The following is a 27,109-nucleotide window of genomic DNA, read 5'->3' on the forward strand; positions in this document are numbered from 1 at the left end:
AAAAAAAATATCAAGTCAGATTTTATTCATAAAATCACAAAAATAAAAAATACAATAACCTAGAAATTGAACAAAACAAATACATTGTGCAGTAATGGAACTGATGCAAAATATCTTTTTTTTGTCAATTATCTGTTTTAATGGTATTTCATAGTCTACCAAGTGTTCCAATTATTGCACAATTGAATGTAGTCTTTGTAAAAGACTAATTAGGCTAAAAGGGTAAATTAGGCAAAGTGTAAATGACTTTAGTAAAAGGAAAGAAAGGGTAATCACAGTACATAACAGACTTATTGCCAGCTCCATTCAAAAAGTGCTGCAACATCAGACGCATTCTGTGAGCATCCTAAAGATTCTTTAACTTATAGCCTAATAATGCATTATTATCATGTTTGATTACATTATGTTTTTTTTTAGGAAGACAATAAGGCACTGAATAATTTGGCAGGTCAGGCATGGGAATCTTTGTTGAACGTTAGACGGTTCCTGTGTTTGGCTTTGCTACAAAGATCACATGGCCAAATTTAAGAGTGGAGAGCAGAAACTCTGGCTCAGCATTTGCACAACAGCAATTTAAAAATGCTAAAAATATTTTTTAAACACCACAGGTTTTTCCAGTTCCCCCAAAACTGATTAAGTGTCATTTAGTTCAATTACATGCTGTAGTGCTGTTAATAAAAGTTGGGAACATGAACTTCTAAATAAGGTGTGCAGAAAGACAGATTGAGCACTGAGCATCCCTTCTCCTCCCAGCCTCATTTCAAGTCTGCCCATCTTCACAGCTCACACCAGAGGGATCGGATAAGAGGAACAGCCTGCCAGCCCACACATGTTTTTCCCTCTTTCAATGTAGAAGTACCTGGGGGGAAAAATCAGCTTATTTATAATGAGTATTTTTTTACCACCTATCAATAAATAGAATAAGTCTAAACCAGGTCCAAATCACTGATTGTTTTGCTTACTGTACTATTTGCTGATTTAGTTTACATTCTAAGAATTGTACATTGCTCATCAGCACTATGCTTTGTAGGATGTACTTGCAGATATGTAATTGAATTGCTTTAGATTAAGACATTTCAGCTGAACAAATTCTTTTTTTTTCTGCCAATGGATAACAGAATTCATATGTTTTGATTATACTGACACCCACTGCAGATGTCCTGGAAGAACATGGTAGCATATGGAACCTTACCCATTTATCCCCCAGTATTTTCCCCAGGAGTTCTTTACAATCCAGCAAGGGGTGCCATTTTCTTCTCCATAACCCACAGCGAGCACAGCATGGTTTACTTTGTCAGTAGTGTTGTGACATTCAGTGCTGCAGGAGAAAAGGGCAGAGTCATCCACAGGGCTGGCAGTGTCCGGTAGCCCAAACAAGACACAGAACACCAAGCCTCTGCTTCTGTGTGGTAGGAGGCGAATACTTCCTAATTCAAAGGGTTACTGTAACCCTATTTTTAAATTTCGGGGTTGAAAGAATCGGCACTGATCATCGCTTTTCAAACCACAATGAAAAATGTACACAGTAACTTGTAAAACCTCCAAATGATACCACAAAATTTCAAGGTGTGCACAGCGCTATGTTCTGCGATTCAGAACGAGGCAACAAAACTTCCGGTGACGTGTGCGGCCCTATGATATTGTGAAAAAGCCGGTTTGTGAATACATCTCTTTAATCTCCAATAGAAATATTGCTTTCGATTTTGAGACGGATTTGCCAACAAATACTACTTGTTAACTATGCATGCAGATCAAGTTGGAATATTTCTGAGGTGAAATGTCTGCTACACAGCCTGAATTAATTCACTTGTACATCACGTTACATTAGTCATAACAGAGACTAGTGAGGAGGAAGGGCCAAATTATGTCCCTATTCGTGGGGACTCAAATGCAAATTTGTGTCAATATGGCTACTTATGGTACATTCACAAAGTGCACAATTTTATGCTTAATTTGACATTTTCATTTTTTTTTCTATAACCTCAATGAATTTATTTTGTTACCGAGATTTAATAACCGGTCGGAGAAATTGGGACTACAGTTCCCCTTTAAATGGCTAACAAGTTAATACACGAACACAGTGTGTAGCACAATATTAGCACAATATTAGAAAAAAAGTTCTGAGCCCCTGTTAAGAGTAAACCTAGGGCCCCTCATAAAAGCCTTTTCATTAATTTTATCATTTTCTCTTTGTCTTCCAACCCTTGTACCAAGCATTTACATCACTCTCTTGTTGTGTGCTGCACCTCACAATTCATATCTACAAGGAATCTGCTGCATGAACTGCATTTTCTTCCATGGATCGAATCACTGCACACTGGGGTCCTGCTGGAGCAGGCAGGCAGGGATACTATGTTGTTCACCACAACATCAGGCTGAGAGGATCAGAGGGACAGGGCAGTTGCCTGTTGACTCTCTGCAGGCCAGCTCAGCTCACCTGCTGTACACTCCATCGCGGTAGTGCATGAAATCGGAGGTCACTTCATAGGCAAAGCTGACCGGGTTGAATCTGGCCACAGCATCCACCATTCCCATTTCATCATACTGAGGGGGAAACAAGAAGAATATTATACAGTATATAACATAATGAATATAATGACAGTATATAATACAATGAAAAGGTCATATCCAGCCAAATGCCACCCCGTCTCCCCTCTCCCTCAGGGTTTTCAGTGTAAGTTGAGCAGCAGGTGGAAACTCACTTTTGTTATGTTGACGACCTCTTTCACAAAAGCAGCAGCCTTCTCTGGCTTGAACTTGCAGCTACCATTCTGTAAGCAGTAGATAAAAAGAGTATGGAGTTTGGCATGGAATACACTTCAACGCCTGCAATAGGATGTTTTCTCTATGAACCTGAAGTAAACCTTTAGTTGTGTCTAAAACAACACACAGAGGGTAGAAGGCAAACTATGCATAGCTAGAAAGGCAACCATAAAAACTGTCATCAAAAAACTCTTTACCTTAAGCACTTGACCACTCAACTTCCTGCACCTGTCCCTACAAGTACTTTTCCGCCACATTTACAGCTTCTACTGCCGAGAGTAATAACCGAAATCCTACCATTGCTTCATATGGATAGTCAGCTTCACTCATAAGGCCCTTGTTATATTTGATGTATTCAAAAGCTTGACTGGGAAGTCCACTGTCGGAAAGAAGAATGGTACTGGATTACTCATAGTTTGTGAAGAGCATTGACAGTATATATAACATCTCCTTTGGAAATATGTTAAATGTATTCTTATTATGCTGCTGTAATATTCTGATATTATTTATGTTATTTTATTTTACAAGGTGTTACAAGGAGTAGAAGATATTCTTGCCCTTACTATGAACTCCCGAAGCCATTGCAGATGGTCCATCACCTGCTGTTAGAGGCGATTTGCTTTTCTAGACTGGTTTTCACACTTATTAAATAAAATCACTATTTTGCTCTTTTGTGTCCATTTCCCTAAAGCACTGCATATTTAAAAAGAGCACAACACTTTGATACCCCACCTGGTGTCGTAAGTAATAGGCAAGGCCCATTTATACAGCAGGACAGTTAACTGGAACAGTCCAGATTGAAATTACTAAAATGACTCTGCTGAGCTCTAACCACTACTCCATGCTGCTACCCCTGATCTGAAACCAGGCAGAGAGTAAGTCTATAATCTCATAGTAGCAAAGATACCAGCAGCCCATAGTTGTGCTTTGGGGTGAATCCTTTTGTGTCTTTGCAATGCAGACTGATGCCCACTGAGCAATACAGGAGAGGGAACTGTCTTGTGATGTTAACCAGTTGCAAACCTGAGGTTCACAGGGAGATTTGGGTACTCTGTCTGCCACTTAGTGTGATCCAAACACCCCTAGGGGTTTTGAGTGATCTTCCACATCAATCATATTCACTAAGGCTGGCAACAACGTGAATCTGGATGTTGTAAAGCACTACTAAAAACATTAAGATGGAAAATAAGGGGAATACAGACCATGGAAATTCAGTGTCCAGGTGCCTAAAAACCTTGGTCATAATTTTTCCTGTAGGCAAATATCCATCTCTTTGAAAGTGTAATGGAAGTCTCTGGAAATGCACTCCAAAGGTTTCCCCATTTTCCTTGGGTAGAAATGTGGCTAACACACAGATGACATTGAATTGTAGCATGCATTGTCATGGTTATGGTCAACAAAATTTCCAAAGACTACAGATAAATGGCCATTAACCACTACATGTTGGGAGATGATTACAAAACAATCTACAAAAAGCTTTCCTGTACCGTTATGGTGAAAGAAACAGAAAACGGACCAGGCCAGTGAAGTTTTATTCATGAAGAGAAACACGAGGAGCCGAGTAACTGTGTACTACTAATGACCTTCTTGGAATGCATACTCACCCTGAGCAGCCATGATTATTGAAAGCCTGAGCACAGTCCACCAGCTGCTGTTCTGACTTTAAACAGAAGAATACAAAGGAAGAAGAAGGAACAGCCAATTAGTGTTCAGATATGTAAGAATTTAACCAAACATCACAGATTTCTAACAGCATCAGGGGGAGAGTGGCCTAACAGTTTATCCTTTATCCTTACAGTTTATTATGTGGTATCATTTTTCCCAGTCTATATTCTTTAGAAAAACTTCCAAATAAAAAATGCTAACAAACAGACCATTTGTTTTAAAAAAGGTCACAAGAGGGAGAGTTTTTATCCAGGTATGTTTGGTGTTCCTGTTTTATTCCATTATCTTTCCAGACCAATAACACGCCCAGGTCTAAAGACTTAGTATTTTAAAATGGCTAAATTAGAGAGTGCGATCTATTGTCTTTTAACCATCTGGTTGTATCTTCTGGGAAAGTTGCTGACAAAAAAAGCAGAACTTTACTCACCAGAAGGGGAAGTTTCTTTGTTGCTATGGCGATTACAGACTCCAGGCAGCCTGTGGTAGAAAATGTCCAACAGCTGCCACAAGGCCCCTGTAACATCATACATGATTGAACTTCTCAACAAATGGGCATACTCATTTCAGAAGTGAATGAGCAGAAAGTATGGTCATGCTGAACTTCTCCACCTTTTGTCTGTCTCCCTCTGCCCCTGTGATCTTCCCTATAGTACAGTACACTACCTGTGCAAGGTTCATTGGGCCATTTTCATTAAACATTAACCACCACCATACCTCAGATACATTTAAAAAAAGATGTTTAAGTTGCCCAATTGGAGCTCTTAAATTATGATGCTAAACCTTTCCTATGGTACATTTCATTGCTTCAGAGTTATTTTTCTGTTTGGAAAAGTGCAGACATAAAACTCACACAGTGTGGCAATCCTTGGTACTGTACTGAATCATACTGCCCAATCAGCACAACTTTACAAAAATGAACAAAGAATGCAGACATAAAGACCCGTTGCGAGAGAACAAGTACAGGTTTATTCCATGCGGAATGGAAAAGAATCGAGACACACGTTTTGGCTGCGGAACCTTCTTCAGGTGTGAAACACTGCGTCTCTTTTCTTTTCCTTTCAATGAAGAATAACCCTGTACTTGTTGCTTTGCAGCCTACATGTGCTGAAACAGCTCTCTACTTGAACTCCATAAAGAATTGTTTGTATGTATGCACCACATATACAAACGGTTCTCATTCAATTCTACTCTCTTTCCCCTTCAAAAGAAGCCAGCTGATTAGAGGAAGTGGCCACTGTGATACTGTGGCTAACATGCCGGAGTGATCACGAGAGGAAATCAGATTAGAATGACTTGTTTTATCTCTTGGTTTCTGGTGAAATGCTATCTTTTGTGCACCTGATGTAATTTTGCAGGGCTCTGTCAATTGTGTCTGCACATCCTAGAGGCACCCCACTCCCTGTGTGTGATCTGTGAGCAGCTGTACTGTACCTGATTCTTAACAGGTGTTACAAAGTCCCCTTTCTTTCTCCAATCTACAGAATCTGGGTATGGCCCACGGCTGCTGAGATGGTTCCCTTTAGTGGCAGAGCAGTTCTGAAAAAGGAAAGTTCCTCCATTCATTAGGTAATCATCAGTGTTTATAATACAAAACAATAGAGCAGCTGTGATACAGAACAGCATGCTATTCATATAAGATAGCACACAAACCACAGAAGTCTGTGTACCATGTATCAAGTACTGCACATGATATTCATGGGTTGTGTTAAGGCATTAAGAAAAATTAGTTATAACCTTAGAAAAACCCTCACCAGGAAGATGGCTTTCTGAAAATGACTGGATGAACATAAATAATTAAGTACAGTTCCACTGGGACTAATATGTCACTTTAAAATCAGGATCTGATTTTTTTTGCACACACGACTAGGACCGAGCTGTGCACTGAGGTTGATGAAATAGGGTGTAGTACTGTTGCCAAGCCCTGCAACAGTGAATGTGGCTCTGAAACATTAGATTTCATCTTTCTGATACAGTTCTGTGATCTTCTGGGCAGACAAGGGCAACTAACCGGACAGTTTTACATGTGCAATACAGTACAGTACCTGGGGCTCTGTCAGAAGAAAGGATTTCCTGAATTCAGAAAAGGTCATGTCAGAAAACTGATTAAGACCCACTGAAAAAGATAAGTTTATCATTAGATTCATTAGATCCTAAATAATGACAAAGAGAAAAAAATGATTATGTAAGCTGTGGTTCCCTACTTCTGAATTTGTGGTTCCCTGCATTGTGATGATCTATCTTTCTCTTATTCTCAGTGAAAATCTGCAGCCTGTGGTAGTACTCCTCCAATTCGTACTGCTTGTTGAACTGCAGAAGACAGAGGAAAATAAAAAAAATGGTCTTAAAGAACAATGTTTTCTTGCAGTCAATGTTAACATTTGTTTTGTATTTTCTAATAAAGTATGTACAATTAAAAGGAATAAGATAAGCTAAGAGGATTCAGCCAAGAGAGTGAAAATTTCCATTTTCATTCATTGTATTTTACAAAACACGCACACTCCATTGTCTCTATCAAATGACCTGTATCAATACCATTGTTTAAGTAAATCCACTAAATAGATTTTATGACTTTCACAGGTACCTCAGAATCACATTCACAACATTTTTTTATTCAGGCATCTTTGGTACAGTACTGTATGTATCTTCCCATCAAATTCAGTTGTGGCTCATTCTCGTTTCTGTTTCAAATGTATTGTACATTTTCTGCATTCTCATTTTCCCGTACAGTAAAACCGGTTTAACGATGACATCCGACACAGAAGACGACTGGTGCTTTTTCGCCGCGGAAAGCCCCCGGTTTTTCTGGCCTTAACAGTATGTACAGACGATTAAGTAATATACTGTATTACCTGCGACATCCAGAACTCGAACTGAAATTGCTCTGCAAGATAAATAATGATGGTTATGAAAACGACGTTCTAACGAAGGCAATGGGAGTACTGAAAATCTGTGTCGTTACCATTATCAAAATTAGCTATACTGTAGCTGAAGCTAGGGTATAACTGTATCGGTATTCATGTCAAAGCTGAGGAGTACCGGCTGCACCTTAAGATTATACTGTAAGCACACCAGCAATCTGTTATTTCATTAGTGTACAGTATTCGTGTGACAAGGATCAGCTTTCATAACGTAATCAAAATTAATTAAGAAACATCGATTTCTTTTTTTTTTATGGTACTATGCGTCACATTGCCCGGTATCTGACTGTGTCTACATGTGTACGGGGACAATTGGGAACTGCGACAGGTCTTTCTGTAGCAAGGCAGTCCACGCTAGGATATTTAATATGATTTACTGTATAGCTTACCTTCTGTGGACACCAGCGGGGAAAGGCTAGCGGTGTGTAGTCCTACTAGGATCAACAAAGCGACGCTGAGGAACGCCATGGTCCGTTCTGTTTCTCGCAAGACTACAAAGTGTCATTTTATCTCAGGGTGCATCACGTGATGCACGATGTCTCACTGTAGTTCCTGGAACGTAAACAGTCAGCTAAAAACCATTTCATTTCCTTGTGAAACAATGTATTTCTCTCCCACACACCATGATTAACACAACAGGATTAAACCAACAGAATTAAAGCCACCTTAACTACTGACGGAATCGTGTACAAATTTATTACAAATCCTGTTCTGTAACAAATAATAAATTCTATGCTTTATTGATCTTTAAGCATATCCACTATACAGGACCCTTACGTATTGTTTACTGTCACTAAAGTAGATTGCAAAGTACTTTGTTCTGGTACTGTATATGCGGCTAAATCATCACCTCGCTTTGAGGGGATTACAAGTTTTCAAGTCAACACATGGTATTTCTTCAGAATGAACAGTGAAACACAAAGCAGTTCAAAGTGTTTTCACACAAGTGGAAGCTGCATGGAAGAGCATTTGAGACATTTCTTTGGTCAGAAGGTTGTGGGAGTGTGGAAAAAGCTGCACAGCCATGTTGTTGAAGTGAACTTCAGCTCTTGGCTGGATAAACTATTTCACAACTCCTGAATGAGATACAGTAGAAGGCCTCCTCTTGTTTATAAGCTTTCTTATCTTCTTATGCCTGGGTAATGTGGAACAGTTGTTTTTTTTTCTTCTGTGCAGTGTTTTATGTAAGCCTGTTGTGTTTTTAAATGTGTATGTGTGTGTGTGGGGGGGGGATCTCATGATTTACATCTTTACTTTTACTTAGAGCAGTCTAAGATCAGTAGTTGTTCAATATAAAAATAAGTATTACCCTAACTGTATCACCTGGAGAAGATCCATTGCAAGGCATAGCATTGCCATAAATATATATTTATAAATATTAATATCTTAAGATATATAAATATGTATTTGTACAGTTCACTGCAGTAAGAACCACTTACATAGGAAAAGTAAGCACAGTCACTTTATTATTTCTGCCAGCAGTTGACAGGTCTGAAAGAGGAGGTACAGTACAACAGTATTACAGCAGTATCAGTAACTCCATGATACTTCATCAGATATACATTTCCTTCTGTAAAGAACAAGTTTTTGCTTGAAACGCTTATTATTATATTAATCATGTCCATCATTAGTGTTGCAATCAAAATGTTATATTGTGGAACATGACAGTCAAATTGTGAACATTAATTTCAGAGGTGCAATAGGTTTCTCTCCATCCTTCCAGCCTCATGTGCAGGTTACCAAAGAACAACAAATAATTATCTGACAAGCTCTCAGTATATAGTTACTATATATTGTACAGATTTATGGAATTTAGAACAAAGTGTCTCAGTGTTAGAGTTCCAGTGGATTTGAGGGATTTGTGTGTGTGTGTTAGATCCAGATTTTCAAATTCCACCCAGTTCCTCAACATCAAACTCAAATCTCTTTGAAATCAGCGTTTTTGCACTCGCACAATTCACCTTTGTATCCATCCAAACTCATAAGGCTTATGACAGGCAAAAGTATTTCACAACTTAGAATGGACAAAAGGCTACAATGAGAAAAAGGTTTCAGCAACAGTGCAATCCATAATTCTGGAATGAAAACTTTGCAGGAAACCGCTAGACAATGAAAGCTTGAGATATGTCGAACAATCTAGCAAGGATGACTCATATTTCCTTGGCTTCCTCTTATCAAAAGGTTCTGCGATGGGAGAGAAATGCAAAATAAAACACTCACAAAGACAACTTTCCCCCTGAGATAAAGTAGATTTATTAGCAAGAGGTAATCAGGAAACATACATTTTTATACAAAACTGGAAATATTTTGCGAGCTGTAAGTGGAAATAAGTTTTAAGGATTGAAAGATAATTCTCATACCACTGGATATTGCTCACAGCAAAACGTTTGTCTTTGTTCTCTTATATATAATTAGATTATTTCTTTTTCTTTAAACCTCTGGTAGATATAGTGAAGCATGCCTGCCACTGGAGTGTTAGCTGTATTGTATCTGTACTGTACATTGTAAAAATACATACAAATATTCACAGAATAAGCACTACATTACTATATTCCTGCTAAAAAAGTTTGTTATAGACAGGATTACAGTATATGTAAAACACTTGAAAGTTGTCCTCTACGTCTACATTGTGGTACTTAATCACAAATTCTTTAGCATTTTTATTTAACTAAGCTTGTCTTCAGCATGTAATGTTGTAAAGAAGTGTGCTTCACACTGGTACACATTAAGAAATATATAGTGCTGTATGTAGAAAATATACAGCATACGATTCCTTTAAGTGAACTGGAAAGATTCTACAAAAAATACTCAAAGATGCAGTATCCCTTCAGTTTTTCCAAGACTTTTGCTTTAAGCTCTATTACAAAATTACGTTTTAAAATGCTGCAAGCTGAAAAGCATATACATTTTCTTTATACTGTACAATAATCCATATGACAATGATAATGTTCTACAGTTAGGAAGAAAAGAGGTGTTCATTAAAATATACAGTATTATTAATTCACGTTATTTTTCTTCATATCAACTGCAGCACTTTTCCTTTAACGTATATTCTAATGTTGATTTATTATCATATCTTCTCAGTGCAATCTACAATAATAATCCACTCATCATCTATAACTGCTTAGTTCAGTGTAGGGTCATGATAACATACCCTGGCAGACAACAGATGCAGGAAAGAAGACCTCTTGAATGGTACACCAGTCCATTGCAGTGTAGAACAATAATATAATTTATTTAGCACACACGTTTGTCTAAGTCCACTTAGCCACTGCATGTGATTACAAAGTACTGCTGCAGAGTCTTTGACAATGGGACTCCAGTCTCAAGTCTCATTTGAAAGGCAGAGCACAAGACAGTTCTGTAACCTGTAAGTTACTTTGCTGACAGTTTCAGGGTGTGAGACAAGAATCAAGTGTTACCACACTCTGTGCTCTTTAGTATTTGGCCATCTTGTCTCAAAATCATCTCTGAAAGAAAACAAGGGGCTTCTTAAAAATGAGGACTGAACTCCAGAAATATACACTACACCTTTTTCACTCTGCCCTCAGAATACAAAGATCCTTGTAGAAAATATGTTATTTCTGTCGATTTTATTGCCAAAACAAGAAATACTGCATCTTTATCCACTATTCCCATATTTTCTTATGTTAATTTAATTAAATTCATTTAAAATAGTTTTTTTCCAAATGTATTTGTAAAATTTGCCTTTTAGGATTGGAGCCCCTTATTCCAGCTCACACATCATCATAGGAAGATCATAGGAAGGTTCTCCAAAGATTATGGTGACCAACACTCACAATATCAACAACAACAAGAACACGAACATAAGAGAATAATACTGGATTGTACTGGATTGGTTTGAGTGAAAACTTGTTTATATCTCACAGAATAATTCTGAAGGCTTAAGCAAAGACCTCCTTCAATCCCAGGGACTGCAGAAATTGCCTTACACATGGCAATAAAAACATTATTCAAACAACTTGAATTAGCAAACCTTATAATTTGTCTTTTTACTGTTCCTTTTTTCCTTCAGATAACTTTGTAACTTTATAACTTTAACTTAAGTAATACCTATTACTGCCATATATCAGAGTTCAATAGCTTTCTAAGCAATTAAATGGATTACTACTTAGTTCTATAATGACAGGTAATTCAGTGATGATCTATTCTCTCCAGTAAGAAGGACTGGACAGCTTGAAGGGTCAACTGCCTGTGTTGTAGAACATGGCTTCCCAATTCTGTTCCCAGAACCAGAACTACATACAGTACCATCTGGTTTCTGTTGCAGCCCAGCTCTCAGTTACCCAATCAACCCTTAATTGACTTAATAATAGGATTAATTTGAACTGTTTGACTGATTTCAGCTCTTCAACATGTTGGAAGTTGCATTTTAACTATTGTTTTTCACAAGTAACACGAGATCTTGAATGTCAAATGTGATAATTCAACTAAGGCTTAAATTAGGTAACGAAGGTGGACTGAAATAAAAACCAGCAGGTGTGTGGGCTTCCAGGATCTGGGACCCCTGTTCTGAAACAAAATATAAATGCCCAAAGCCATTGTCAAAGGAGCACCTGGAAATAATACAGTATATCTGCAATTAACAAGATTCTGACTACTCACGTGTGATGTCTGTCATATTACCTATCTAGAACAAAGGGGAAATCTGATATTTAAGAATGGGTACTGCTGCCAAAGCCATCAATTTACTACTAAATAGAGATCCTGCAATGTGTAATCACGGCCAGCTGAGACAGATCTGGCTCAAGCAATACAAATAAAACATTGTTTTTTTATCATTGATGCTGGCTTTAAACATTAATCAGCACTAAAAAGCAAACAAAACTAAACAATGTTTTTGTTTTATGGGAAACTTGACTGTCCTGTCCCCATATTAGATTAACAAAGCTTCATGGTTTAGACTACCACGTTTATGTGTTAGTTATAATATATATAGTATATTAGTTATAGTTTTATATTAATATTTGATTCCTATTTTTTACATTGCTACATATTTTTGCACTAGCTAATAATGAAAATAAGTAAATGTTTCTCCCCTAAATAAGTATTTATCTGCTCTTATTGAATCTTACTGGAAGTGCAGGATTTGACTCTATATAAAGAACTTGATTTAAAAATAATTTTGAAATATTTTTTAATGGTATAGTATTAAAATACACCTTTACACATGCCACCCATCAGTAAGATTTAACAATGCACAGCTGGGTACCCAGTAATAACTGCTGTCATTTGTTTCCTTTAATCTTCCTTTTTATTGTTGTAGAAAATAACTGGATTGTATGATCAAATGCAGACAAAAAAACAACAATAAATAACAAATAAGCTTCTAAATATATTCCCTCCCCCCGAAAAACTTTTATCTTTACATATAAATTCTCATTAGGCTTCTAGTTAACTTCTAATAACAAGGATACACTGTTCCTTTCAGCAACACATACTAGAAGGATATGTCTAAGGTTATCTAATACAAATAATAGCCTATGTACATATAATATAGTATTTGTACAGTCTGTGGGCCTCATGTTCCTCTTCAGGCTGGTATTTTTGGCTCTATTCTGAGAGAGGCTTCATACAGGCTTTCTTCATCCAGAACGAAGCTATTGTCCAGTAAGTACTGTGTCACCTAAAGAAGTAGCATAACAGGATATAAATAAATTACGATATTCACTCACATGGCTTTTCTAAGGCAATATAAAGGAAAGCAACTACACCTCTAAGCAATCAGTGACAATTGTGAAGAAGGAAGATTATATATAAGATGTAATGCAGTTATGAAAAAGTCCTAAAAGGTGCCGACTGAGCCAAAGCGAGGGAGATCATCAAGATCAGCACATACACAACTATTTAAAATCAGATGTGGAAGATCAGTTTGGGAAGATTTGAGACAGAAAATAGGAAGCACTTTCTTTACTTTGCTTGTGGTATAAAGTCTTTTAATAAATTAGATTGATGGGATTCTTTCATTATGCTGCTAGCAGCCAAAGAAAGAGTTTCCTTTGGTTTGTAACTTTTCTCAGGTCCTTAAGATGACTCACAAAAAGCACATTGGGACAGAAAAATCTTAGATAACTAATAAATCAGAGTAAGATACTGTCATGATTCAGAACAAAATTACTTTGCAGCTGTAGCATTAACATCCACAAATGCAAAAGCTCACTGCATTTTGTCACATGCTTAAAAAATGCTTACCTTAGGCTGGTGATCAATTTTGTAGGCTGTTTGTTGGAACTGTCTGATTTCTCTAATGATATGGGAAATCTGGGGACAAAGGAAGATCTTATCTTAAAATCAAGGTTAAGAGGGAGATGGTGGGTGGGGTGAGGGTGAGGATCTTTTTAGTTTTCAACACTCTGCAGTATGCATTTATAAAGCAGTGCAACTGAGAGAGTGCCTCTCAACTGGCACATCTTCAAACCTTTCTATTACTGTTAATTATTTGCATTCTCCAACACTGAGCCAACACATAGAATAAAGCCAATGGAATGTGCAGCTATGACTGCGCAAGACCTCTCAGTTTGTTATCTGGATTTTGAGTCAACTTTGCCTGCACCTAAATGATCAAACATATTCACTTACCAGAACAAAACATCCTACTGGCAAATATAAAATAAGTTTTACTGGAGACTTTGACTTTCAATTTGTGGTCAAGAGGTGCTCTAAGAAGCATAGACTGTACTGACTGTGAACACATACTGGCATGCTGTGAGGTACTGTAGATAAATGACATCAATAAAATTTGTCACAGTAGTAGGTTATCAACACTACATTTTCCAAAGTATTTTCATCTGAGGGAAAATGGTTTTGCTAAATAAACCTGGAATGGGTGGTATATGGAACACATTTACCATCCTCATCTTAGAGAAGTTGACCAAGTTGTCCTCAGTGTAGTTGGGAGTCCCTTCCTCGATGAAGGCTAGGTCTGTGAGATACATGCCCAGGTAAGGAACACAGGGAGGGTCACAGCTGAAACACAGAGAGCAGAGAGGCAGAGCAGATCAGATACAGTACAACCATCCACAGTTGGGGATCCTGATGAGACGAAGATGGAATCTTTTCTGTAGCATGCTTAATCTAAAATGCTCCTGTGATGCATTTTGCAATGCATTGATGCATTGAGATAACACAGACATTTACAATGAATCACAGAGATTCTGTTTATTACATAATGTATAGATACACTGCCAAGTCTTCAATATTACCCCAGGCAGTGAACATGCTAGTAGTGCTTATTGAAATTATTAAAGTTGATTCTGTGGGGTCCTTTAAGAAAATGACTTGATAACGTTCTTCACTATTTATGTAAAATATTTCAATGTTTTCCTTTAAACTCTATTGACACACAGCACATTTTTGCCACTCCTCCAGCTGGGTTTCTTGGATTCTTTAAGTAATGGCTCAGGGCAAAGGAAGGTCAAACATTTGGCCAGTTCTATCTGGTCTCTGTACCACTCTGGCACATAGCTTGGAAATTAAGTTTTGGATGGCAAAGCAAAGAACTCAGGGAGACATTAGAGTTGTGTTTGTCTGGTTAGAGGTCAATGAAACACTTACTTCTTCAAAGCCTCCCTGAGGTTTTTAAACCTGCCCTCGGATGAAACCAGCTTCTGCAGTTTGTCGGTCAGAGCCTTGGTCTACAAGAGAGAAGACAGACCTTCTTTTAGTTTTGGTAGCACTCCACAGTAAAGGAAGGGACAAACCTGACAGGACTCCCCTCCTTCTTAGTGAATGCTATGATTATAAGGACACCTGTTTTTTACATGGGCTAGAGAGCTTGAAGGTATAAAGGCAGCGACTTGCATGATTTTTCTCTTTCTAAAGTAATTTATGTTTATTTAGAAATTAAGTTTCATCACAGAAAAAAAAGGGGTCACAGAACACTTTGGTTGGGATGTTATGCAATAACTAAATAATTTTCTATAAAGTGTATTATTATGTCACATGCATGTGCGACTCTTTCCAGCACAGATGCTTAGATTTTTAGCTGTTAAGCAGATATAAGGCAGTCCTTCATGAATAAAATCAGTAGCACGGCATAGCAAAACTGTATTAAAATAGAGTATAATAAAGCACTGTTAACATGTTAAGTCACAATAAAATCCAGACGAAGCCATGTAAGGTAAATGTGTGGTATAAGCATGGTAAATGTGTCGAAATATGGAAATATACTGAGCTGCAAAAGAAATATGGACTCTGCTAATACATGTTTTTGGATAAACAAGGTAGGCATATTCTGAAGATAAGATCACTTGGCCATCTACAATTTCTTGCATTAGGAAATTGTCTTTTCGCATACCCCAACTTGCTCTCCCTAAAACATGCAGGCACACAGACAGGGAGAGAGAAGCTTGGGGTCAGAATGCAGGGTCAGCCATTGACTGTATATGGCACCCCTGGAGCAGTTGGGGTTAAGGGCCTTGCTCAGTGGCACAACGGAGTAGGATTCCACTGCTGGCCACGGGATACAAACCAGCGATCTTCCAGCCACAGGCGCAGATTCTTAGCCACAGAGCCACCGCACCACCTATGAAGTTTTGGGCTTCATTTTGTTTGATTTTAATGCATTACAAAAATATATACAGGTACATGATTCAGGACTGAGCATGAGACACTTGAGTGACTTTGTTTTATGACTACTAAATAAGCATTAGTAAGAGAGATGACTGGACACAGGTGACAAGGCCATTTAACCTGCTGAATCTCAAGCTGGTAAAAATCAAGAAGGAAAACCCAGTAACCTAGAAAGATATCACAGATATACGTAGTCTGACAATAACCCAACCTTGATCTGGGAAGTCAGAAGACAAAGCACCTTACCAAGATCTACAGGGAGGGCCAATTTGAAATTAGCAAGAGTATTAAAGAATTCCCCTTGCCCACTCTCCCAGCCTTCACAGTAGAGAAACAGCAGAATGAGTGTACCTGTGTCACACCAGTTTAATAAAATGTCAGTGCACCTGCTACAAAAAAAGATAATCATTTTTCAGTCATAACTTACTGAATTTGTTGCAAGAGACTTATACTGTTCTTTTGAAGTTCTACATACTGTACAACACAAAACTATCACTGTTACAGCCAGAGAAATTAAATGATTGCCTTTCATGTCAGAGAGGTATGAAAAATCTCTTTTTCCAGGGGTGCTGGTCTACAGTATGTCTTTGTACTCACCGCATCTGCATGGGTCACAATGTACTTTACTTAGCTCAGCAGCACGCTGAGTAAAAGGCTGGGACTCCAGCACATCGGGTGCCCCTACCTGCTTGGAGACCTTGAGCCAGGTCTTCTTGAGGCGGAAGATGGAGCTGCGATTGAGCGAGGAGGTGACCTCCAGCACAGCGTTGTAGTTGTGGAGACAGCGGCAGATATCAGCCACGGCCACCCACTTCTCGATCACGGCCACCCGCATGTTCACGTCCTCGGAGCGCAGGATCTCCGAAGCGATCAGGTTGCTGATCTTTTAAGGAGAGCAGCACAAAGAGGGATGAACGTGGGAACGTGGGAAAGGGGGAGACAAGTCAGAGCGGGCTGTTCTCTCTGGCTCTCCTTGCAGATATGGGGCAAACCGCTGTAGCCGTGTCCTGTGAAATCTGTCCTTGTAAAGCTCTTGTGAGGATCTAGTACTGTACCTGCCTTGAAGTGATACTCCACTGAATTAGGACTCACTGAGATGGAACAACTGACTTGCTCAATTCGTTCTTTTATACTGTACTTTTCAGTAGAAGCAAAAGTGAAATCAATTGCTTTTTTGATATTGTGTTGCCTGAAAAGGCCTGAACCACCAAATTATATCTACCTCAGATGTGGTCAGATACACAGGATAACACACATGGTTAACCTCTGCCACATACTTTGTACTGTAGCTACAGAGGTATATTATTTATCCTTTTGTTAAAGGGAATTCATCAATACTTACATCATTGAAGTGTTTGGTTGTTTTCATGATATATGGAGTCCTCTCATTTTTGTCTGGTTTCATCCAACCTTGCCCAAAGAACTCCCTGTATTACACACAAGAATTAAAACCTGTAAAATCGGATGGGATGAATACAACAAAGCTGGATCATTGTATTGACTCTTATCAAAAGGATCTGTGAAACTACTACAGTCTGACTGAATGAGGAATGCAACATACTCTTTGGACTGCATCTATGATTCACCCCACACACTAAAACAGAAGATACTTATTTTCTGGAGTCTTTCATTAAATTATACCATTTCTCCCAAACAAGCAAATGGAATAAAACATATTCTACCTAAACAGTACACAGCTAAACTGTAACTGTACTTAACACTGTACCCTGTTTTTCCAATGACATTTTAAATTATTTTGGGTTTTTCTCTGTCATAGGAAATTATACCTCCAGGCTTCGGTCATATTAAAATAAGCACCCCTAAAGAAAATTCTCATTTTTTACACAAGAGACCCATGCCTGTTGTAGAAATATCAGCTAATTGTATATACAGTATGAGCCTATGCATCAGCCCCTATACCATGAACATGGCCAGACAGCTAGTAACAGCTTCTGTGGAAAGTTAATTTTGCCAACATACTGTATTTCACAGAAAAAGAACAATAATAAAAAAAACTTTGCATTTATATACCCCTTCCATCCCACAGAATGCCAAAGCTATTTACAAACGTTACCCATTCCAAAGCTTTACATAACGTAGGAGATTATCCACCTCCTTTACAGCAGATCAGACAGTGAAATCACTAACTGCTTCACCAGGCACAATGACAGAGAACGTAAAGAAAACAAGATTATGCCAGCCTATAGAGGATTTTAGCTAGGACACTAGGGTTAACACCTCTTAACCTACAAACACTGCCATAGGCTCATTAATGACCAAGTAGTCAGGACCTCAGCTTAATTTCCCAAATGAAGGACAGCACCTCCTACAACCCATCGTCCCCTGTCAACATACTGGGGCCTTGGTTCGGAAAGCCTGGGCCAGAGGAAGAGCACCAAACCAACACCAACACCACATGAAAAAACAAAATAATTAACTTCAACGTCCAGATGGGTCTTTTTAATAAACACCCACTTTACCACCGGCCATTGCTGTCCTATATAAGAGATATAACAGTCTCCCTGTAACAGAGCCCCGGTGTCTTTGAGGGGACTGGTTGGCTGAGGCGTCTGGAGAGCTGTGATGAGTTGGGGTTAAAGGCTTGTTTAAGTAGAGCATTTGCACTTGAAGGCACCCCATCAGCTATAACGCCTTGCCCCCCCCCCTGTTTGCTCACTCATAGGGGATCATCTTGAACACCAGGTGGTCCAGTAGAGTGAGCTGCTCCGCGACCTCCAGGGCAGAGTGGCTCTCAAAGGGCTCAGGCTTCCCTCCCTCAGCCTGTTGGAAACACCCAGCAGTAAAACACAGTCAGCTGCAGTCTCACAGCCCGCCTCCTACAGCAGAGGGGCTGAATATGATAGACCTAACCTTTCACAATCCCCCGTAAATGTCAGATGGTTTTGAAATGATCTTCATTTTTAAAAAAAGGACCCATTTTTAAATGGAAAATGAACCCTCCTACGATTCCTGAATTTTCGCAGTCTTTAAACTTTCAGTAAGAATTGTGGAATGCTCATGTAAGAATGACGTGATAATTAAAATGAAATTAGTTATAATAATAAAAATGCTTCATTACTGCTGGGATGAAAAAACTAATGGCGATGGAAGATATTGTGGTGACTGTTCAAGTAATAACAGTGATAGCAAAACTCCCTGCTTACCCCACAACAGCTTTGCAACCTCCCACTCCCCACATACCCACCCAGCCCCTGTGACAGTGCGGAGTGGGTGCACTGGGTGAGGGGACAGAAGCACCGGTGTGAGGCTAGCAGGGACCGAAAATAACACAAAAAGAGTGAAAAATAAACAAAAAGGCAAAAGGAAAGTGTGGCGCTGTGCCTCGTGATCTCCAGGCTGGGCTTACCCTATTTAACGGGGTCCAGCCTGGTAAAAAAAAAGAACTGCTAGCACACCAGACCAGACTGGACGGACCCTCTTTCGCGGGTTCAGTCTGGTAGAGCGGGGCACGTAAGGCTAAAAATAAAATAAAAACTTGCCTGTCCTGGGGGTACTACTGCACTGTGGGTCAGGCAAAGAAAGAAAAAGAACAGCAAAAGAACACTTTATGTGGGTGCAGCCCCGGACTGTCGGTGTCAAAATCCCCCTTCCGGGGGTGTCCCTGCTCGTCCCATTGGGGGGTGTCCAGTGTGTCTTTCTAGGACCGGCCCAGCTGTGGCTCATCATCTAGAAGCTGGGGCAGCTGGAACTACAAAGGCGAGGCGTCGCCCGTCTACCTGGGCTCCGCCTCCACAATGCGCATGCCCCCATGTGATGCCACACCCAGTCACACTCACCATCTGTATCACCTCTTCCAGCGTGATCTGATTGTCCCCTGGGTCATCCTGGGTCAGAGTTCTGCAGTGAAAAACATCTCTCAGGAGTTTTAAATCCATCGATCTGAACAAACTTCCAATGGCCTGATTATTGGCCTGCCCATCGGTCATCCACATTCCCATATCAACAACCTCACATTCAAATTCACATTATTATCCCAATATTCATATTCCCATACTAACAACCTCTGACATTTTCACAAGACTAGAGTCTGAAATTCCACTTTGCAAGTATCAGATCAAAATTTCTGGAGCCATTTAATGTTCCCACAATTCACATTATTATCCCAATATTCACATTCCTACAATTCATAACAACTGCTTACCCTGCAAAAAAGACACTCAAATGTTCAAAGGTGTCCTTGTGAGCTACGTATCTATCTATTGAGCCATCTGTTTATCCATGTATTGATCTTTGTTTGTGTTTTGTTTCTTTCTCTTCTCAGTTTATATTCTAATTGCATTGCTAATAAAAAAAAACTTAAAGGATGTAAATTCACAGCTTCAAGCCATTTCTTAATCAATGTTTTCACAGATGTCTGAATGTTTTGACGATTTGTATACAGGTCCACTGGATACTTTAAGATTAGACAGGATGATCAAAGTTATCAAATTCATAGAGGTGGTTTCAATGTGTTTGATCTAGCTGTTGAATAGTGGAGAACAGGGAACACTGAAAGAGCTTGCTCCTGTACCTGATGATGTTGGCTGCGGCTTTCCTCTCCTGGGTCAGCAGCTCAGGGTCGTGAATCACTTCCTCTAGGAAACTGATCACCTTCTGCTTCAGATCAGTGTTGGCCTCAAAGTCCTAACATGTACAGAGACCAGAGCTGGAGTTTATATTAAAGTTAGTGATAATAATGCTCTGAATCCAGTTACACCATGTGGGCCATTGAAACATGGCACCACCCATGTGGTTTTATTGACTGGAGGGTAGAGATAGATAGACATTGATTTATTGTCAATTTATTGCCAGGTGGTGATCAGATTCTGGATGCCGACAGTATTGGTATCACACTCAAATTACTCTCTCCTGTCTTTCTTAATTCTACACATTTTACCTTAACAGCACAGTTTATCGTTTTGTTTCTTAGATTTATAAGATCCATTATTGGATCTGAAAATAATCTAGATGTTCTTGGGTGATCTCATGCCTTCTCTCATTACTTTTATCCTGCTACTGCTGGTCAGAAGATTTGTTTGTTGTTTAATCCAGAAAGCTCTGTGGCAAAAATGCCCAATTCTAGTCTACAAAAATTAGTCTATTACAATATAATCTGCACTAACATATGTAACCTCCTATGGTATCTGGTGTTGCAGACATTGAAAAGGGTTCTGGCCTGTTTCTCGTTTTTCAGCAGGGTGTACCTGTGAGTGTTTGGACACCCAGTGTCTCAACACATTCAGAACACGGTTGGTTGCGGCCCTTCGGATAACAAACTCCTTGTCTCCATTCCTCTGGTCCGTAGGAAACCCTGAAGCCAGCAGACAGACACGCATTACAAATGCCGGAATCCAACAGCACAAAAAGCATATTTCAACAAGCATATCACAACAAGCTGCTTACCATCAGAACAAACCTTGCTGTGTTTCAAGACTCTGGGCCTTTAAAACCTGCTATGCCTTTGGGTATTAAAAATGTGGGACAAAAAACATTTACAAGTGGTCAGGGACTAAAATCTTATAACTTGTGCTAGCAGTATCTTTGGTGGTTCATAGCTGGCTACATTTGAGAATACATAGGTATTCCATCTCTCAACTACCCAAAGTCTTACCCTACCTCTAAGTAACTCCAACCTGTGATGTTACGTTAACTAATCAAACCTGACTTATTCACCCAACAGATCTTGGAAACACTGCCAGCTGACTGACCTGTGCTGGCCAGGGACATGCGTCTGTACTTCTCCTTGGTGGGTGTGCCTTCGTTGGCGCCAGCAGTGGCAATGGCGAAGGCAGAAGCAGCTGATAGCGCGCTGCGGTTATTGTCAATCTCCCGGCAAGACATCACCACCACGCCGTTGTTGTAGGAGAACAAGGAAAAGTCTAGGGAGAGGGAGAGAGGGTTCCTGTCAAGGCCAGCTAGAGGTTAGCTAGGATCCACACACAGACTCATGGTACCAGAGCTATAGAGCCCAACCTGCTCTCAGACACAATGTCTTTACTTGTTGAGCCACTTGACAGTCTCAGAGGGACCGTTTTGAATCAGCATTAACAGGACAAGGCGAGCAGTTTCTCCCATTACAAAGTCCTTTGCTGCTTTCTATGGAGCACATTTCATCATAGATTCCCTGCAAGCTGAACCAGAGCTCTGTAGTTGTTGCGGCTGTGATAGAATCAGAGCCCAGCTCGTGTGTGTTTTTTTTGACCAGGTGAGGGCAGCAGAGCCCATTACAACTGCAACTCTTACTCCTCCAGAGCACCAATGCTTGCAATGGGCATTGGTGAGTTTGACAAAATAAGAGTTTTAAAAAACAGAGGTTGCTGTATTTGACAACGTGTATTTTGAATAAACCTATTTTCATGATCAGATTGCACAGTACAATCTTTCATCTTCCCAGACTGCTTCTGCTCAACCTCTCAGAGAGCGTGAGGACACCACAGTGGTCTTATCGTATCAATGAGCCATGACAGCAAGGTATAGCCAACAAATGATTCCAATTTCGATTCATATAATGTGATGATTTTCCTTATACCCTAAAGATGTACTGCTGTTATTAAGTGTTAAATTAATTCCTTATTTTTAACCTTTAATGACAGTAAAACACCTGTGTTGCCCGTTTTGAATCTTTCTGAAAACGGTTCCTTGATGCTAAAAAACATTACTACACACTTTAAATTAAACTTCAAATCTAGCCTGTGCCTAAATGTATCTTCAAATGCTGTTGGAACTATTTTCTGCTTTCATCCTTCTGTACAGTAACCACTAGCGATCCGAAATAGAAGAAGAAGGAGGGACTGGCTATGTTATTACCCACTAAACCCTTTGCACAGCGTAGAAATGCTGAATAAAAGCAATAGAAAGGAACTGAATTAGACACTGGAACATACTTCTTCAATATGTCGGGAAATGGAATGAAAAACTGAAGCAAAGTCATGCTGTAAGTAACACAGCAAAAATGACCATATGTTCTGGGGCTCTGTTTTGAACTTTGTCTTTCGACACCCTGTGAACTGTCAGCAGTGTCTCATAGTAGCACCCAGACACAGCTCTATGGCACACCTGCTGCTGGGGTGGTTGCTAAGCTAGCAGATGGTTGCTAAGGCACAAGTTCCATTTTTCCACCTACACAAACATGGCTTTGGAGTTCCCTGTCTAAAATGCTTCCTACAGTTTAAATGGGAGTGACAGGCTCCAACCAAAATAAGGTGGCTCTTATTTAAGCTGTGTCCTTATTATTAAAATCTTTACTGTAGCATAATCTTCACAGCTACAGTATAAACAGGTTTTGCTGTTCAAAAACTCACAGTGCCTTGTGAAACCCCCATATCCCAAACAGACTCAGTTACCACCATGTGGCAAAGTGTAATTCCTTCCCTTTAACCAATTGACTAATTATTATGTAATGCACCTCAAGTGTGCCTATTTACAAGTGCAGTATTAGAGGCTGTTGAAAAACTAAAATCTTTCTTAGATGAATGAAAAGGAATCTAAAAACAAGGATTATACAGTACAGGACAAAACCCTAGTATTTAACTGAAGTATTTATTTTTAAGGCTCAGAACCTTGGGTCTTTCATACAGTTGATTATGACAGAAAGACTGCAATTTGAACTTCAGTCCATGCACCTGGTTCATTTAGACAACAACAGTTACCACCGTGAATATTATCTCAGAAAGCACACTTTCCCTATGCAACAGGCAAACATGCAAGACATGCTATCTTGATACAGCATACCTGGGGAATTTTTGCATTTAACATTTTTTGGGGTAGTTGGGGACTTCGTTGGCGATGTCTCCGTTTCTGCCTCGTCACTTTGGGTTTGGTCAGTGTCACACTCCTCCCTCACAGAGGTGTCTGAAAAAGACTCAGAGTGACTTCTGGGACTCCAGAGCCACTGGCACTGAGTACACTTGACAGGTGACCACCAGCTCTCTCAGGTCTCGTTCTGGTCCGATCTTTTACCTTGATGGACATTCGGAAGCCATAACTTGCATGCTAATTCAGTCCAAACTGCGTCGCTAATATATACAGTATTGAACAATTAAGCAAAAGATAAGCACTTCAAACAGCAAGCTTCATAAAAAATAAATTAGGATTGCATTGCAAAATTGGAATAAATCTAGGCAATTATTTTCTGAATATATTGACACATTTACCACATCATCCCTACCACCTGTCTGCCTGCCCCAGTAATGTGATTTGACTATTTTTAATCAAAATAGCAGGGATCTACATACTGTCTGGTGAGATATACAGTAAATTGAAGTATGCATTCTAATTGGTAATGTTAGGCTAACAAACAGTATGTTATAGGTTTGAGTGGCCAACAGGGAATGAAGTGTCCAGGGTCTGCCTGTATCTTTAGTATTCAGTGATTTAAAATAAAATACAAAAGATTCTTTGGATGGCACATAGGAATAAGAACAGTTACAGATTAACGGAGACCATTTGGTCTTCCCAGCTGCACTGATTCTGATTGATGCAATCCAGCTGCTTCTTGAACGAAGCCAGGGTATCAGCTTCAGCAACAATGTCGGGTCTGTTCCATACAGAAGTGCCTTCTGTACAGGCCTTTAAGTGCATTTCCATGTAGTTTACACTTGTCTTCTAAAAAAGTATGCCTGTCCCGATTGTAGTCCCTCGCCCTTAAGGGCACTTTGGCTCTTTCACTTTGGACCTGATTTTGTGCACCTGCCCCGTTTCAACCTGTTCCCAGCCCACCTTAAAAGCCAGACGCCCACTCAGTTCGGGGCTCTGCATTGATTCCCGTATCGTGCGAGCCCGGGACCTGGACGTGCCTGGCTCCGTTTTGGTTTTTATTTTCTGTTCCTGTTCCTGTTCCCCACCGGTTCCGATCCGGTTCCTGTTTTTATCCTGTCTAGTCTTAGATGGACCACCCGGCTTTGGACTTTGCCGATTTTGGATTCCCCATTTGGACTACTTCTGGATTGTATGCCCCGGACTCACCCCCCTGGACACCTGTGCACTTTGGACAAGCCCCCTGTTTTTATTCCCAACTCCTGCATGCCTTTTTCCCCTGTGTTTTCTCACTCCACCCCAGATCGTGTCATCTGCATAGGGCCCTGGAAGAACTCTCCCGTTACAGAACCAAATATATTATACTCCTGATTTCATCAATGCCTTTGAGAATTTTGAATACTTGCATCAGGTCCTCTCATAGTCTTTTTTGTTCAAGGCTATAAGTGATCAGGTCCCTCAGCCTGCCAGTGTAGAACATTCCCTTAAGACCCAGAATGTATCTGGTTTCTTTTTCCTGGACTGACTCTACAGCAGCAATTTATTTTCCATAATGTGGTAACCAAATTTGTAGACAATATTCTAAATAAGGCCATATTAGTGCATTATAACATTTTAACAAGACATTAATTCATTTAAATTCTGTGCTTTTAACTATACATCCATACATGTCATTTTTTTATTGCTTCTCCATATCGTTAGAGCATTTAAGCTGTGTGTTAACATAAACACCTACAGTAAGTATTCTTCAGAAGCATCTGTTTCTGGCTTAATGACTCCCATTTTGTATCTGTGGATTTTGATGCCTGTATGCGAAATCCTGCCCAGTGTTTGCCCAATCTTCAATTTTACACTGCTACGTTTTAGATTAAGCATTGCAACAAATAATGTATTTATTACCATTTGCATTCAGTAACTCAGTTAAGAAGCAAAGTACTGTACAAAAGTTCTGTACTGTGATCGCAACAGAGGTGCCAACACTGGAGAACTAAACTTGCAACTCTCCTGGAATTGACCTGATGGGCCCAGATTCCAGCAAGAGAGCAGGTCTGTATTCGGCTCTGGCTCTGTGAAGGAAACACCAGCCCAGCAATGCCTCTGAATTCTGCCTCCATCTCCCCTGCCTGTTGGGATGGGCGCAGCAGGGCAGACTGACCTTGCTTGCTCAGGGAGGACTCCTCTGGCTTGTCGGTTTTGCCGTCGGCCTCGTCGGGGATCTTGTTGGGGATGGAGCTGGACACGTAGAGCTTGTTGATGTCCAGGGTGGTCTTGCTGAAGGGGGACATGGAAGAGTACATGCTTGCATAGCCATTGGAGGAGCAGCTGAGGGCTGCCAGGTCCAGAGCTTTGCCCCCAGTGATGATGGGGATGTTAAGGGAGAGTTTCCGGCGGCGGTTTGGAGAGGAGGATTTGGTGATGGAGAGCGGGGGAGGCGAGGAAAACTTGCGACTGGCCCGGGGGGATTTCGGAGGCTCTCCGTACAGCAGCTTGTTGTTCTGACTGCTGGCAAAAAACAGCTCCAGAGACCTTGGACACCACGCACACCAAAAAAAAAAAAAAAAAACAAGACAGGGAAGAAGGGTGCATTGTGACACATGAAAATTTCTCTGTCGGATTAAGGTTTACTTTCCAAAGCTGGAAACCTCTAGCCAGTCTTAAGACAGTTGCTGCGAGTCTGGCCGTTTCAGTACAGCTCACAGTTGTGCTGTTCAACTACAATCTTCCAGTTTGAAAGCACTGACAGAAGCAGAACCGATGATGCTCCAGAACAAAATGTGAATCAAGTCCTAGAAACTGGATGGCACATAAAAAGGCACACGGAATTAGGAGAGGTGCATTGTGCAGGCTGTTAATAAAAGATAACAATTACATCATATTGCAAATTTAATAGGAAGCTGTAACATGGGGGCCATTCCAAAGTACAGTATAATTTACAAAGTTGCACTGCCTGCTGCTCAAGACTTGTTTTTTAAGCAATTCCCCTCCACAGCACAGGCCACCTTCCCAGCTGTCTATAAATAGCCTATCAAGTGACAGCGAGGGTGGCAAGGGTGCTGCCAACAGTAATGAAATGGAGGTGGCCTGTGGAGATACCCTGTATGTCTGCATAACAAACCTCTGCCTGGATTTCCAAGGAGTGGGCGCCTCTGAGAGTGGATGTGAAGGATGCCCCACACCACTCACCACCCCCTTTCTTTTTTTTATCTGCAGAGCCTTGTCTCTTCTTATCTCTCCGCTGGATTACAGACGAGGTCTGGATGCAAAGTGCAGCGATAAATATTTAATACTATAGATCCTCTGCAGATGCCTGGAGAAGGAGTGGGGTGGGGTCCTGCAGCACAGCCGCGGGTTTCCATGGCAACGGCAGGCAGCAGCAGGGTAGTGCGGTGTCGGAGCACTGTCAGACTGGAGAGGAA

General features: G+C 40.1%; 2 protein-coding genes across 2 annotated transcripts in view; both read right to left on the minus strand.

Annotated features, from left to right (window-relative positions):
* Positions 1–5: 5 nt before the first annotated feature.
* ctsh (cathepsin H) lies at positions 6–7,870 on the minus strand. Its single transcript, XM_006628857.3, has 12 exons — positions 7,736–7,870; positions 7,278–7,309; positions 6,630–6,735; positions 6,471–6,541; positions 5,860–5,964; positions 4,856–4,942; positions 4,368–4,423; positions 3,061–3,142; positions 2,703–2,771; positions 2,438–2,544; positions 1,193–1,318; positions 6–859 (listed from the first exon to the last, which is right to left on the minus strand). The coding sequence occupies exons 1-12, from the start codon at positions 7,812–7,814 to the stop codon at positions 784–786; spliced, it is 996 nt and encodes a 331-aa protein (XP_006628920.2). The 5' UTR covers positions 7,815–7,870; the 3' UTR covers positions 6–783.
* Positions 7,871–8,792: 922 nt separating this feature from the next.
* rasgrf1 (Ras protein specific guanine nucleotide releasing factor 1) overlaps positions 8,793–27,109 on the minus strand; it is a 50,337-nt gene continuing 32,020 nt past the window's right edge. Inside the window, exons 15-27 of the mRNA XM_015343645.2 lie at positions 25,849–26,219; positions 23,670–23,789; positions 21,647–21,817; positions 21,143–21,249; positions 20,470–20,582; positions 19,736–19,796; positions 18,616–18,719; positions 17,281–17,365; positions 16,624–16,821; positions 14,922–15,001; positions 14,216–14,333; positions 13,560–13,628; positions 8,793–12,993 (exon numbers count right to left, since the gene is read on the minus strand). Coding sequence (XP_015199131.1) covers positions 12,901–12,993; positions 13,560–13,628; positions 14,216–14,333; positions 14,922–15,001; positions 16,624–16,821; positions 17,281–17,365; positions 18,616–18,719; positions 19,736–19,796; positions 20,470–20,582; positions 21,143–21,249; positions 21,647–21,817; positions 23,670–23,789; positions 25,849–26,219 — 1,690 coding nt within the window. The 3' untranslated portion in view covers positions 8,793–12,900. The remainder of the gene's footprint in view (positions 12,994–13,559; positions 13,629–14,215; positions 14,334–14,921; positions 15,002–16,623; positions 16,822–17,280; positions 17,366–18,615; positions 18,720–19,735; positions 19,797–20,469; positions 20,583–21,142; positions 21,250–21,646; positions 21,818–23,669; positions 23,790–25,848; positions 26,220–27,109) is intronic.

This window comes from Lepisosteus oculatus, chromosome 5 (genome assembly GCF_040954835.1).
Source record: "Lepisosteus oculatus isolate fLepOcu1 chromosome 5, fLepOcu1.hap2, whole genome shotgun sequence".
NCBI lineage: Eukaryota > Metazoa > Chordata > Actinopteri > Semionotiformes > Lepisosteidae > Lepisosteus > Lepisosteus oculatus.